Raw genomic sequence first — 16159 nt, 5'->3', positions numbered from 1 at the left:
CGCGGAATGGAATTCAGGAATTCCTGTGGAAATATCCGTGGCAATGCCTTAACGGCAAAGGTGTGATTCTCTTCACTGTTTATTCATTTTCAATACTTGTGCTTTACTTGTTTATGCAATCCCTAAATGTAATTGTTAGATATGTTGAAGCCACTGTATTAACCATTTTATATAGTAACTCATAAGAAAGCCAAATGTAAATTATATATTTTTTTTAAAGGTGAATATATTTTAGATTGTATCTCTCAATGTGGAATTAAAAAAAAAAGTCCTGGATTTACAAACTCTTCCTGCTGTCTCCTATATATATCTGCTGTGGGTATCACTTCAAAGCTGCAGGCGAGCTGATGAGAGGTGCTCTGGGGATTTGGAGGGTGGTGGGATAGGATGTCTCCTGGCCAGAACCCTCCCAGGCACTTTGCATAAATAAATAAATCAGTTTAGAGAGTGCAAGGAGGAGTGGAGGAGGTTAACCAGGAGGAGGGGGGTCTGGCTGGCTCATCTGATCCCTGTGCAGTTCAGAAGTAGAGAACAGTGTGTGTCATGTTACACAGGAGAGAAGATCAGCCACAGCACAGCTCCCAACCAGTTGAGAATTACACCTTCCTAATGGGGACTTCTATGCCGGATTCCTTTACAACTCTCAAAAGTCACTGAAGTTTGCAAAGCAGAAGAGAGAAAACTACACAAAGACTTTCCAGGAACTTTTCTCTCCTCTTCTCTCAATATTGCTTGGATCTATAAAAGCTGCAGAAACCTATTTACTTGTGGCTCCTGTATCCTGCCTGGCATATACTGAAAAGCTGCTAGTGGATCCACCTTGGGTTGATTCCCTCGCCCTTCTGGATTGTACCCCTTGGATTAAGATTGTGGCTTATTTATTCTATTTATTTATTTATTATTCCTCTGGACAGCATGGAGGGGAAGGAAGTGTGGAGAGCTGCTGCTAGCAACAGTGTCTTCTCTAGGAGTTGTAGAACCATCCCTTGTAGGACAGAAGACTGTGGGAAGTGCAGCAGGTTCCCTGCACTGGTGGGATGTGGGCTTGCCTTGTTATCAGTGTTTTCCCTGGTTCTTAGTCTCCTGGTTTTCTGTAGGACTTCTGATTTACAGTCCAGGGTTTCTGATTTAGAGAAGTTCAGATACACTCACTTATCTGCCTTAGTCTCTGCAGACCAAATGGAGACATCTATTTTGGGAAGAGTTGACCAACTGCTGGAAGAGGTCTGTACATATTTACTTATTGCACCTTTCTACTTTGCTCAAATATTGAATGAAAACACCAATATCTACACATTTCACACTGCGGCTGCTTGGAAACACATTCTTGTCTATTCTACTCTTTTGAAAGCACGCTTGCTTTTATGTTCTGCTCTTTGATAACTTCTTGTCATTGTTCTGGAGGCTCTAGAGTTGTTTAAGTAATTGTTGCCAAAGCAACCAAAATGTAAATGAAAGAAACATTCTGGGAAAGGTTTCGGATGATACCCTAATGGGGCATTAGATTGCAAACTCTTAGGCATCACTTGTTATTGGTTGGAAGAGGAGCACGTTATATGATAAGGACTGTCATTCTGCTGACTTGCTGGAAAATGGTACAATCTGTATGTGATGTGTGTTAAATTCACAATATACTTAATGTGCAAAGTATTCAGTCTGGTATGGATTGGTTGGTAGTATTTTTAGAAGATATTGTTGCCTACATTTAAGAAATGTATGCGATATCTGATACAAATTATACCACACTCCAAAGTTAAAAGTGAAGAAAATGTACTTTGTGGCTTGGACAGTTATGTGTCAAATCCAGCATCATTATGACTGGCCTTGGACTATCTGATTTTCCTTTTCTCCTACACCACATGACTTGATATTTAATTGGTATGTCCAGCAATCACTGCCAAAATAAACGTATATATATTTAAATATGTTCATGTGTGTGCGTTAATATACAGCAGGTGAAATAAGTATTGAACACGTCACCAACTTTCTAGATAAATATTTTTCTAAATGTGCTATTGACATAAAATTGACATGAACAACAGATGTTGGTATCAACCCATCCAATCCACACAGGCAAAGAAAGCAAACCATAAATTTTCATAAATTAAGTTATGTGTAATAATGAGAAATAACAGGGAAAAAGTATTGCACACGTTTACTGACATTTAATATTTTGTACAAAAGCCTTTGTTTGTGATGACAGCTTGAAGGCACCTCCTGTATGGAGAAACTAGTCGCATGCATTGCTCAGGTGTGACTTTAGGCCATTCTTCTACACAAACACTCTTCAAATCCTGAAGGTTCTGTTGGATCCTTCTGTGAACTGTGAGCTTTAGTTCTTTCCATGAATGTTATATTGGATTCGGGTCATGTGATTGGCTGAGCCATCTAGCAGCTTTACTTTCTTTCTATGAAATTAATAGAGAGATTCGTTGGCTGTGTGTTTGGGATCATCTTAACCACCTTTGTAGATGGCAACACATGTTAGAATGTCTCGGTACATTTGTCCATTCATCCTTCAATTATATGAAGTTTGCTAGTGTCATATGCTGATAACCAGCCCCACACCACAATGTTCCCACCTCCAAACTTCACTGTTGGTCTGGTGTTTTGGGGGTTAAATTCAGTGTTTTTTGGCCTCAAAACATGGTGTGTATCATAGCATCCAAAGAGTTAAATTTTGGTCTCTTCTGATGAAACTGTATTCTCCCAGTATTTCACTGGTTTGTCTAAATGTTGTTGAGCAAAGTTTAAACGCTCTTGAACATGCTTTTTGTTCAGCAATGGAGTCTTGCATGGTGAGCATCCATACAGGCCATGGAGGTTGAGTGCATTACTTATTGTTTTCTTTTAAACAGTTGTACCTGCTGATTCCAGCTCTTAACAGGTGGTACTTTGTTCTTGGACAACCCTTCTGATCAGAAATCTTGTGGGGAACACCTGATTGTGGCCGGTTTATGGTGAAATTGTTTTTTTCCATTTCCAGATTATGACCCCAACAGTGCTTACTAGAACCTTCAGTAGTTTAGAAATTCTTCTGTAACCAATGCCATCAGTATGTTTTGCAGCAGTAAGGTTGTGAAGGTCTTGAGACAGCTCACTGGTTTTACCCATCATGAGATGTTTCTTGTGTGGCACCTTGGTATTGAGTTATTATATGCCATCAGTTAAACCAGCTAATATTATTTTTCACTAAGTGTCAGGAATGCATTCTAATTGCTGATAGATTTCAGCTGGTGACATGACTTTCCATGGCTCTTTGCACCTTTCTTTCTTCGTGTATTCAATACTTTTTCCCCTGTGTCATTTGTCATTATTACACATAGCTTAATTTAGGGACATCTATGGTTAGATTTCTTAGCCTGTGTGGATTGGATGAGGTGTTACCGACATCTCCTGAGAATTTCATGTCAATAGCACCTTTAGAAATATATTTACTTAGAAAATTAGTGACGTGTTCAATACTTATTTCACCCACAGTATATACTATTTTACACTTCATGGTTATGATCATTGTCATACTGTCACATTAAAGTACAGTAGATATCACTGAGTCTATGAGTCATTGATTGCTTAAACGACATACCGTAAGTCACAATTGACTGGTCCAGAAATGTATTGAAATGGATAGATATTGGTATCACGTATCAACCTTTTATACTCTATAGTTATAGCTTTCATGTATACTGGATGCCCTGGTGATCTGACAAATTCATCCAGTCTTGCTCTTGTGAACAGCTGATTTAAGTAGGGCTGAGTCAGGATGTAGTATTTTTTACAGCAGGAATAGTGCTGCAGAATGTGCTCTTAAAATTCACCAGAATCACAATAACAACCCCAAGATGGGCTCCCCATGCATGTGAGCAGGGCCTTTAATAAGCTTAATATTTTATATTATGAAGAAAATGAATCATTACACACTTTGTGAGTATAAAGTGTCAAACTGAAAGTCTAATATCTATGAATCAGTTTAATGTATCCCAGAGAGAACGATCACCCACAGTTTATTAGATTACACTTATTCGAAAATTCGCTAAACTTTTATGGACATTCACCCAATTCCTAAAATTTCAGTTGTTGCTGCGACACGATTTGTACATTTTGCAAAAGTATGGACGAAAACTTCTCGGTCATTATACTTAGAGACCCTTAATAAGAATATGTATTGAAGAGAAAGTCCCATAGAGAGATGTAGGGACGATGTTTCCCTATACTTCATAGGTCAAAGTAGAAATGATAGGAATGGTGACCTCTTGTCTGTTGCTCCGTTTGAAGTTATTTCCAGTCCTGAAAACTACTCAAAACCAGCCGTGATTGACTAACATCTTAGTGTTTCTTTATATTATGATCAGAAAATTGTTTAGTAGTTCGGTAGTTTGCTAACAAAGAGATTAATGGCACTTTACAGCCTCTGACTATTTTGTAATATATATTATTTTATTTAAACAAATATATATATATGTATATACCTTTAAATACAATAAAATTGTGTTTAAAGATATATATATATACTCTATATATATATATATATATATATATATATACACTCACTGGCCACTTTATTAGGTACACCATGCTAGTAAGGGGTTGGACCCCCTTTTGCCTTCAGAACTGCCTCAATTCTTCGTGGCAGAGATTCAACAAGGTGCTGGAAGCATTCCTCAGAGATTTTGGACCATATTGACATGATGGCATCACACAATTGGCGCAGATTTGTCGGCTGCACATCCCTGATGCGAATCTCCCGTTCCACCACATCCCAAAGATGCTCTATTGGATTGAGATCTGGTGACTGAGGAGGCCATTTGAGTACAGTAAACTCATTGTCATGTTCAAGAAACCAATCTGAGATGATTCGAGCTTTATGACATGGCGCATTATCCTGCTGAAAGTAGCCATCAGATGTTGGGTACATTGTGGTCATAAAGGGATGGACATGGTCAGCAACAATACTCAGGTAGGCTGTGGCGTTGCAACGATGCTCAATTGGTACCAAGGGGCCCAAAGAGTGCCCAGAAAAAATTCCCCACACCATGACACCACCACCACCAGCCTGAACCGTTGATACAAGGCAGGATGGATCCATGCTTTCATGTTGTTTACGCCAAATTCTGACCCTACCATCCGAATGTCGCAGCAGAAATCGAGACTCATCAGACCAGGCAACGTTTTTCCAATCTTCTACTGTCCAATTTCGATGAGCTTGTGCAAATTGTAGCCTCAGTTTCCTGTTCTTAGCTGAGAGGAGTGGTACCCAGTGTGGTCTTCTGCTGCTGTAGCCCATCTGCCTCAAAGTTCGACGCACTGTGCGTTCAGAGATGCTCTTCTGCCTACCTTGGTTGTAACGGGTGGCAATTTGAGTCACTGTTGCCTTTCTATCAGCTCGAACCAGTCTGCCCATTCTCCTCTGACCTCTGGCATCAACATGGCATTTCCGGCCACAGAACTGCCGCTCACTGGATTTTTTTTCTTTTTCGGACCATTCTCTGTAAACCCTAGAGATGGTTGTGCGTGAAAATCCCAGTAGATCAGCAGTTTCTGAAATTCTCAGACCAGCCCTTCTGGCACCAACAATCATGCCACGTTCAAAGGCACTCAAATCACCTTTCTTCCCCATACTGATGCTCGGTTTGAACTGCAGGAGATTGTCTTGACCATGTCTACATGCCTAAATGCACTGAGTTGCCGCCATGTGATTGGCTGATTAGAAATTAAGTCTTAACACACAGTTGGACAGGTGTACCTAATAAAGTGGCCAGTGAGTGTATATATTGCTACAAAACTGGAGCATGAGTGATATGTCATCGAATGAAATTTCGCTGATAATAAACATTAAAGTATTGCCATAGGAAATTGTTAAAATAGCATGGAACAAATCATGATGTAATCATATGCTACTCTAATATTTCCAATGGGAATATGAGCCACATTAGTCATATAGAAAGTAATGAAAAACTTCTGCATAGGACATTTATTCTCTAGGGCTGCAGGGCAACACGTGTTGCGCAACATGAAGATTTCAGTGTTGCATTGTGACATCGCTTGTAACGATTGTCAAAAGGATCAGATTGCGATCCATGTTACAATCATCAGAAGTCATGTGCGACTTGCTCTTCGCATGCAATCCGTCCATAATTTGCTAATTTTTTTACAGTCAAATCAAAGCTGTAAAATTGTCAAGTCACAGTCAAGTTGTAAAAAGCTCCATTTACACAATATGATTATCATGAATGAGCATTCCTAGCAACACTCATTTCCCAATAATCATGCAGTCCAAACAGAGGATCATCGGAGGAAGGATCAAATCGCTCATTTGTCTGGGGAAGTGATCTTTCGTGCTGCAGACAGACCTCGTACTGCCGAGATCAATGGCATCCTATGAGCATTGAATGATCAATTAGTGAGGATCTGAAGAGCATTTTGCTTGTGGAAACTGGATCTTATATTGGGTAGTGTAAGTGCACCTTAGGGGTATGTTCATAGTGAGTTTTGTGAAGAGTAGAAACTCTCCACATCCTGCTCAAAACCACAAACTTCTCAAATGCTCAGTGTGTCCACTCAGTTTCTGCTTTAAAAACTCAGCAAAAAGGCTCCATGTGAATACATCCCATCAGCAACAAACTGCTTTCTGACCAATGCAAAAAATCCGACACAAACAACTTTGCCCCATATGCTTTCAATTAAGTCACGTGCAACTTGTGACTCTTGCTACCTTTCTGTGCTTTGGCTGTCTTTTTTCACAGCTCTAAAATAGTCACACAATAATAAGACAATGATAAGTCACACCATTGTTTCTGATTGTGTGGCTTATCCAAACTCTGTTGTCTCAAGACCGCATTTGCAAATTGCCTCTTCAGAGAGGAAAAACTCTAGCGCCACCTATTGGAAGTAGCAATCCTAAAAGTCAATATCGACCCTTTAAGGAGCCTTGTCATGTCTCAAGATCAACATATCCGTGTGTAGCCCCAGTCTCACAGAGAGACTATTACTATCAGTATTGCTGAGACAGTATATGTTATTACGCTGTGAGCCCTCGCGGGCAGGGTCCTCTCTCCTTCTGTACTTGTGTGTCCCTTGTCTTACACATGTTTATTGTACTTGTCTATATTTCACCTTTTCACATGTAAAGCGCCATGGAATAAATGGCGCTATGTAAATACATAATAATAATAATAATTACGCTACATTGTACATTGTTGATTACTATTACAGATGAGACATTTTATGCTTTCTAAGGTTTATAAACAACCCCTGAGTCTTCCGGAAATGAAATATGCATTTTTCTTATAGGGATTGTACACTTGTATGCTGTTTGGGCTCATACTGAGTTCTGTCTGCAATTTAAAGACACAAGATGCATGTCCACTCAGCTACCTCTCTGCAATCACTAGTTTGGTATAATTACTTGGCATGTGGAGATGCTTAATTAGAATTTATTAAGAATATTTCATATACATTGATCACACAGCAGTTAATATACAAATACATTAACACTTCGGGTATAACATCCTTCATGAGACATGTAAGTAATGGGACACTGCATATAAGCTAGTAGTCCAGGGTGTGGTGAGGCTTCCACCAGGACAAGCCAGGACATAATCTTGTACCTAGTCTGTAGTGTCCAACCATGTGCCCTGGTCTACTCTAACTTATATGCAGTGACCATTACTTTCATTACATATTTCTATATGGACTGTGATGGGATAAATGGATATGAAACAGTCTCAATAAATTACAATTAGGCTTCTTTTACACTTGCCATGTTTTTGCGGGCCGTCTTTGTGGCCCCAATAGATTTCTATGGGCCCGCAAAAACTGGACGTAAAAATTTGTCGGAGTGCCGTACGCTATACGGCCGTGAGGGCCGTATTTACAGCTCTGAAAAAATATTGAGCCTGCTCGATATTTTTCACAGCTTACTGACACGGCCCCCATTGAAATTAATGGGGCCGCAAAAACAACAGAAGCTTGCCCAGTGTGTTGATTTTGCGCGACACCATGAAGGCCGTATTTGCGGAACGCCATATTTTTACTAGGACACTCCCATGTACTTTCTGTATATCATATTATATCATATCGAAGGCCTGCTGAAATCCAAGAAGATTTTTGCGGCAAACCGTGAAAATTACGACAATACAACCCGCAAAATAGGCTTGCAAAAACGGGCCGCAAAAAACACGGCAAGTGTAAAAGAAGCCTTTAGTAACTCCACGTGCTTTTGGTGTTCAGTTCCTTCACTCTGTCTACTACAGGTTGACAGGAGCTCTGTGGTTGGCTCTTAAAGGAGTTGTCCACTACTTGGACAACAATTTCCCATTCTCCATGTTTGGCCCCGATAACTTAAAAACAGTTATACTCATCTCCTGTGCAGGTCCCGTTCCAGCGGTGTCAGCACTCGCATTTCCAGGACTCTCATGCAGTTGATGTGACAAGCGAGTCACCAGTCAGTGCTGGCATCACTGTCCTTGCCTTCATACATATTAGTAATCACAAGAGGAAGTGAAAGCCAGCCCCAGTTCCCACTCATATGTCTTAAGGAGAAGACAGTGACGCCAGCACTGATTGGGCACAGGGCTGACATGTAGCAACTGCATGAGAGCCCCAGGAACATGAGGAAGTGCATATAAGTTGTTTTTTTTATGGGGACAAACATGGGGAATGAGAAGGAGTTATGCTAATAGTGGACAGCCCCTGTAATGAACTAGCACCTTCCACAAATGTAATAATTTCCAAATGATGTACTACCTATCCGTCTGTTGCAAAAACTGTACAGTCCTGCAGTTATGGTCCAGGATATCTCAAACTTGGGGCAACATCTTTTTTTGCACATAAGTTGCAATGGAAGTAGCGATTATGGGTACAACTTCATACAAGTACAGAATCCGATCATTACATGCTTTGACTAACTAGAGGCCATCATCATAGATGTCTTGGACCTCCCACCTCATTCATGAAGTTACATTATGCACTTACAGCAGGTACGGATTGGTACTGAAATTCAGCCCTGGCATTTCAAATCACACAAACCCATGCTGTCATTGTCCCCAAGCACCAGATGGCATATCTAACTAATTATCTAACTATTACCCTGGATGGAGGAAAGCAAAATTTACTGCAAGACCAATATTTCTAATGATACCCGTGGCCTGCTGGGGTAAGTGATGGAGTCAGCAACCTTGTGCTTCGTCACAACTCTTAACAGTATGAGTGTCATGAGAACACCAATTCTGTTAACAACGTAGCAGACAAGGTGGCCCACGACCAGACAGGCCCTTCTGGCATTTGCCAGATGGCCTGTCCGGCTCTGACTTTCAGTATATATGGCTTGGACAACCATATGTATTTTATGCCTATTAACAATATAGTATCTACTGCCATAATTTGGGGTAGAATGTGCTCTTGTTTGACAAGACAAAGCTTCATGCTTTCTATCACCTACCCAATGTCTTTGCAACAGTTGTTATGTCATTTTAATTGTATAATTATGATTGCACCTAGAGTAAAGCTATAATTATGATCACTACTTCCTAGAACTGTCAGTTCTTGTAGCTGAGCTCTATAAGACTTGGTGTTTCTGGTTTATATAATAAGTTATGCTTTCACTTTTTCAGTGCTTGTTTTCTACTTGTGAAGAGACAGTGCATGTGTCTTTATGTGGCTGCTTACGTAACATGTTTCATAGAAGGATTTCATAGATTATTAGTTTTACTATATCAGCTTTCTGTCATGATCACGTGTGTCAGGACGCAGATGATACCGCAAGGCGAACCCATAACACACGTGACCCTGGATACACCGCCTCCAATGGGACGCATTTAAATAATAACACGTGCAGGTGGATACGCCGCCTCCACCTGGCGAATTTAGGTATTACACGTTATACAATAAATCAAATAATAAAGGGGGAACCTGGGTAACTTTAACAATGGTGGGCCCTGCGATAGGGAATGGAGGATGTGGAGACCTCCTAAGCTCCCCTGAGCCAGTGTCCCTGCACTCCTTACATTCCCTATACAGGCTCCGCACCTGTCGCCGCACGCGTACCTTAACGCCCTTGCTCACCCTGACCCTAAACCCTCACTAGGGAATGGGTCGGTGCGGAGACTAATCCCACCACTGCACTAATAACACACATGAGGAAAGAGACAATACAGGGGAAACACCACTTAGCTTTGCTCTGTTGCGTGCGCTCCTAGCAACAGAGCCCACCACCTGCATGCGTCTTCTCCTCCACCCGGATCCATCACCATAACAGGACCCTTCACCTTAGTGCAGCCTTGGAGCAGAGTCCACCACCAGTTGCAGCTGCCCAGAACCAGAGTCCCAAGGATGAGTTCAGCTTCTGACCCGAAGTCGAGCATGCTTGAGTCCAGTTCAGCAGCCAAGTCCCACATGGTGAGTGCCACTCTCCATAGTCGCCACTCCACCAGCCCATGCAGACACTTCCTGCTGACACTATCACTGCGACTCCACCACGCCATGCCAGCCCTTCGTCCAGACACCATAGCTGAAACACGTCCCCCCTGGCTAAGCTGCGCAGGACTCCTCACCAGCTCCATCCTTCCTCCAGGCTCTCCAACTCAAAGTGAACAATCTCACAATATCACAGGCAGTGAGTGAACACCCTGAGCACACCTTTATAGGGTGTCACACCTGATCCATAATTAAGTGAACATTTAACCTAAACCTAAGGTGCGATACCATTCCCCACCACCGGGCAACTTAGAATGAACGACACCACGTGTGATAATTCTAATGGCCACCGGGGGCTATCACGACACACTTTGGAACCAAAGGAAAAAAAGTTCACTTAATGCATTTAATACCGCCAGATCCAACACTGGATCATGACAGTACCCCCTCCTTAATGAGGGGCCTCTGGACCCTCAAGACCACCCCTCATTAGGGAAACACCTACAGCGGGGACGCCCAGACCCTGAGTTCACCCCACCATTACCTGACACTTCAGGTTTATGACAAACACCGCTGGTATTGGCAATAAAGTTCATTTTGGAGGCACCACTCATCTCCACAGCGCCGACCAGGGGAACGAGTTTATGGATGTGTATGTTTGTTTGTTATGAGCTGATCAGGCTCCACAACACACTTCCACAAGATGTTATTTGGTGGCACACATACACGCCCGTTCACACACAGGTCCGGACCTGAACGTTTATTACACACATTCGTTTGTCAAAAAATTGGTGAACTCATTCAGGACGTGATAACAGAGGCGTCCCACTGTGTCACCACACTCACACCCCCGCAATTCACCAAGGGGTCACCACCCTCCAACCCTCTTCACCATGAGGTCTGCGCCTCCCAGGGTTGGTTTAATGGCGAGGGTTGAGATTTGTCCCTACTCCCCCGCAGCACACCTGCTGCTCACACCAGGAGGAGAGGGAACGCATATGGAGGAAATATACACTCACTGGCTGCCTCCACACGGCCAGGAGGGGCGGCTTCTACGGTGGTATTTGAAGATTTGGCGTAAACCCCGCGGACTCTACATCAGTCTGCTCATCACTGGAACGCACCCCTTCACCTCGGGGAACACCAAGCAGCTCCGTGGGGCACCATTCCTCCCACCTGCCTGGGTACGCCCACATGCATGAGCAAGTCCCGCTCCCCAGCAGCGACTCCAGGGGCTTTTGCCAGACCCGCAATTTGCCAAAGCTGCCATTTTAATTTCCTGGTTACCTGAGCAGAGGCCCCAGACCGTGATAACTGCTGCTGCAGCGGCTCTAAACACCTTGCCGCTCCCCACTCACATCAGTGAGGCCCGGCAGCAATTACTCACAGGTCTCCACATGGCCAGGGCTCACCAGAAAAAAAAACTGTAAGGCCTGTGATAATGTCATGATCACGTGTGTCAGGACGCAGATGATACCGCAAGGCGAACCCATAACACACGTGACCCTGGATACACCACCTCCAGTGGGGCGCATTTAAATAATAAAACGTGCAGGTGGATACGCCGCCTCCACCTGGCGAATTTAGGTATTACACGTTATACAATAAATCAAATAATAAAGGGGGAACCTGGGTAACTTTTACAATGGTGGGCCCTGCGATAGGGAATGGAGGACGTGGAGACCTCCTAAGCTCCCCTGAGCCAGTGTCCCTGCACTCCTTACATTCCCTATACAGGCTCCGCACCTGTCGCCGCACGCGTACCTTAACGCCCTTGCTCACCCTGACCCTAAACCCTCACTAGGGAATGGGTCGGTGCGGAGACTAATCCCACCACTGCACTAATAACACACATGAGGAAAGAGACAATACAGGGGAAACACCACTTAGCTTTGCTCTGTTGCGTGCGCTCCTAGCAACAGAGCCCACCACCTGCGTGCGTCTTCTCCTCCACCCGGATCCATCACCATAACAGGACCCTTCACCTTAGTGCAGCCTTGGAGCAGAGTCCACCACCAGTTGCAGCTGCCCAGAACCAGAGTCCCAAGGATGAGTTCAGCTTCTGACCCGAAGTCGAGCATGCTTGAGTCCAGTTCAGCAGCCAAGTCCCACATGGTGAGTGCCACTCTTCATAGTCGCCACTCCACCAGCCCATGCAGACACTTCCCGCTGACACCTTCACTGCGACTCCACCACGCCATGCCAGCCCTTCGTCCAGACACCATAGCTGAAACACGTCCCCCCTGGCTAAGCTGCGCAGGACTCCTCACCAGCTCCATCCTTCCTCCAGGCTCTCCAACTCAAAGTGAACAATCTCACAATATCACAGGCAGTGAGTGAACACCCGGAGCACACCTTTATAGGGTGTCACACCTGATCCATAATTAAGTGAACATTTAACCTAAACCTAAGGTGCGATACCATTCCCCACCACCGGGCAACTTAGAATGAACGACACCACGTGTGATAATTCTAATGGCCACCGGGGGCTATCACGACACACTTTGGAACCAAAGGAAAAAAAGTTCACTTAATGCATTTAATACCGCCAGATCCAACACTGGGTCATGACACTTTCTTTTGCAAGTTTTCATGGCACAGGATTGTCGTGGCTTTCATGATCTATTCCAAGAAATAAAATTCCATAGCATCTTTTTTGCTTACGTACTGTATGTGACGTTTAGCTTTACTGGTGCCCTTCCATATCAGCTTGACTGCTGACTGAATGTTCATTTAGCCTACAGCTATCTTTTCCTGACCACCCATGCACATTAATGCTTGGAAACTCCTATAGTTTCAATGTGGTTTCAGTGGGGAGAAGGAAGTAAGTCACTGTCAGCTGTGGCAGCAGTTTATTTCTTTAAGTAAAGCAAAGATTGGGCATGAAATTCCCCATGCCCAATCCTTCTTTCACCTAACATCATTTGTTGGGTAAAGTCAGGAGGTGACTATATACATTATGGTCGGCCCGTCCCGCTGAATCAATAGATGCAACTGACAATATATAATGGGACATGAAGACTGAAGTTTGCCCCATGGGTAAGAGTCAATGGGGGTCATCCAATTTAGTGTAAGCTAAAACCATTTTGGGTTAAAAATGGTACTGTCATCTGTTGGAAAATATTCATAAGCGACCGTCAAGGCTGAGAACCACTGGTGAATGAGCTGCTGCGAGCGCACCATCAGTGACTAGCGATGACGTCATCGAGGTTAACGCAGGTCGCTGAGGCTGTGTTCCCACCCGGGCTGAACTGCGGTGACCTAAGTGAGATCCAAGCTAGCACCGTGAGAAAGTCTCACGGTGCAGAGGAGAGTTCACCGCAGTTCACAGGGAGCCTTTAACTGCAGTAAATTTGAAGTTCGGTAGTTAGCGGCACCAAAAGTGTCTGCAGATTATCTTATTCACTTCTAAAAAGTAAATATCATAAATGTTAATAGGGAGGCATATTGCTCTCATTAAATTGTTTAGTACATCAGCTGGATTTTATCTTGTTTCTATATTCCTTTACAGGGTTTTACCCCAATTGGCATCTGAGGATAGTTTAGAAATGTCAGATTTTCAGGGACCTTAATGATCCCAACTGATTACTAGAACGGGGATTGTTCAGTGAGGAGGAGGTTAAGTTACGCAGTGATCAAGCTTTGTTATTTCCATCAACAAAGGCACAGGTTTGACCACCGGTGGTTGTGCAGATGAGAAGGAATGAAGACCTCACGAACTCTGTTCTAGTAATCAATGAGGGTCCCAATTCTATGGCCACCAGCATTCATATATTTATCAGCTAGCCTGTAGTTGGGCGTTAGATGTCATGAGAAAGTGCTCACAAAAAATTTTATTGATGGATATGGCCCTTCGATAGCTAACAGGGTTGACCCTTGAAAAATCTAGCTTTCTGAAGCTTTCTACAGAGAAAACTATTGGAAGGGGGTTAGAAGGACAATCCTACAAAGGCTAAATTGAAAATGGGGTTTTCTTCACTGAGACAATCCCTTTACACATGTTTATTATGCTACAGGTAAATTAGGGAAGGAACAGTTCAATGAACCCTCAGTCTGCTACATCTGTCCTTCACGTGCATGTCAGCGGGATTATTTTTGTTCTTTCTATATAAAACTATGTACCGTGAATGTTTCTTCAACAATCACACCAAATGTCGAGGTGAAGAATGCCTTTGAGCAAGTGTCTGCTGAGTTTTCTTTTCCGGTTTGGGTAAGTAGCATTGGTGTAGTGTTGCTGACAGGTGTCATAGCAATGTGTGTGGTACTGTAGACGACTACAGCAATGTGATTCACAATTGCTCACTGTTTGCTTCTACACCGAACACAGATTCCAAATATGATACATGTCTCTCAGGTTCCCTAATGAAAGCTTTATCTTTTCTTCTTGCTTGATTTTCTGTATAGTGGTGTAAAGAAACCCAAGATATAAAATAGATTTGTTATTCTCCTAAATAATTAAGTCTCTTATTATATTGTATTTAGATTGTTTCATTGGAATTGGAATTAAAAATAGTTAAGAAAAAAGTAAAACATTCGTTGCCATCCTGGCACCAAAGCATTTTGTTACAACTGTTACAACAGTTGCTGTGCCCTACAGCCATAAAGATATTAGACGGGTGTTTGAAGGCAGCCGGAGCCCTATAATCTGCACATTAATGATACCATTACAGTATGTAATTATTCCAACTTGGTTCAGCTATTCCAGCATGTTCAGAGTGTTTTTAGGACGGATATATCATTATTTGTTATAGCAAAACATTTACATATGTATTGTACTTGCAACAGCATAAATCCCCAAAAGAGAATGTGAAAAAGTCTAAGTATTAGATATATAAAAGAAAAGGTGATACGTGTTGGTACTATGTAAATAAAATTATTAGTATTGTGTATATACACAAAAACACCTATATACAGTAAATAGACATTTGGATGTCATTAATATCAATTATATGAATATACATATATATACTGTAAATACACACTTGGTCAAAATTGTTGATATCACTCGTTTAATGACAGTAAAACCCACAATGGTCACAGAAATAACTTGAATCTGACAAAAGTATTGATAAATCAAAAATCTACAGTATGTAAATGAACAAATGAAAGTCAGACATTGCTTTTCAACCATGCTTCCACAGAATTTATAAAAAAAACCCTCATGAAATAGGCCTGTACAGAAATGATGGTACCCCTGAAAATAATGTGACAGAAGGGACATGTTAAATCGCGGTATGTCCACTAATTAGCATCACAAGTGTCTACAATCTTGGAATCAGTGAGTGGGACTGTATAGAGGGTTACAGATACTCACTGTGCTGTTCGGTGACATGGTGTGTATCACACTCAACATGGACCAGAGGAAGCAAAGGAAAGAGCTGTCTCTGGGGATTAGAAAGAAAATTATAGACAAACATGTTAAAGGTAAAAGATATAAGACCATCTCCAAGCAGCTTGATGTTCCTGTGACTACAGATGCACATATTATTCAGAAATTTATGCTCCTTGAGACTGTAGCCAACTCCCTGGACGTGGTCATAGGAGGAAAATTGATGACAAATCAAAGAGACGGATAATACGAATGGTAACAAAAGAGCCCAGGAAAACTTCTAAACAGATTAAAGGTGAACATCAAGCTCAAGGAACAGTGTCAGATCACACCATCCGTCGTTGTATGAGCCAAAGTGGACTTCCTCAGGTGGCATTGATCTATTCTGTTGAAACGTGTTGTGGATGCTTTTAAATT

At 42.4% G+C, this 16159-nt stretch overlaps 1 protein-coding gene across 1 annotated transcript in view; it reads left to right on the top strand.

Annotated features, from left to right (window-relative positions):
- The first annotated feature begins 544 nt into the window (after positions 1 to 544).
- Positions 545 to 16159, top strand: part of COL13A1 (collagen type XIII alpha 1 chain) — a 397057-nt gene continuing 381442 nt past the window's right edge. The window contains exon 1 of the mRNA XM_073560029.1: positions 545 to 1224. Within this exon, the coding sequence (XP_073416130.1) occupies positions 916 to 1224 (309 nt within the window). The 5' untranslated portion in view covers positions 545 to 915. The remainder of the gene's footprint in view (positions 1225 to 16159) is intronic.

Source organism: Dendrobates tinctorius, unplaced genomic scaffold, assembly GCF_039654945.1.
Source record: "Dendrobates tinctorius isolate UK_male_01 unplaced genomic scaffold, ASM3965494v1 ptg000292l, whole genome shotgun sequence".
NCBI lineage: Eukaryota > Metazoa > Chordata > Amphibia > Anura > Dendrobatidae > Dendrobates > Dendrobates tinctorius.
This window is presented reverse-complemented; position numbering and strand designations above follow the sequence as displayed.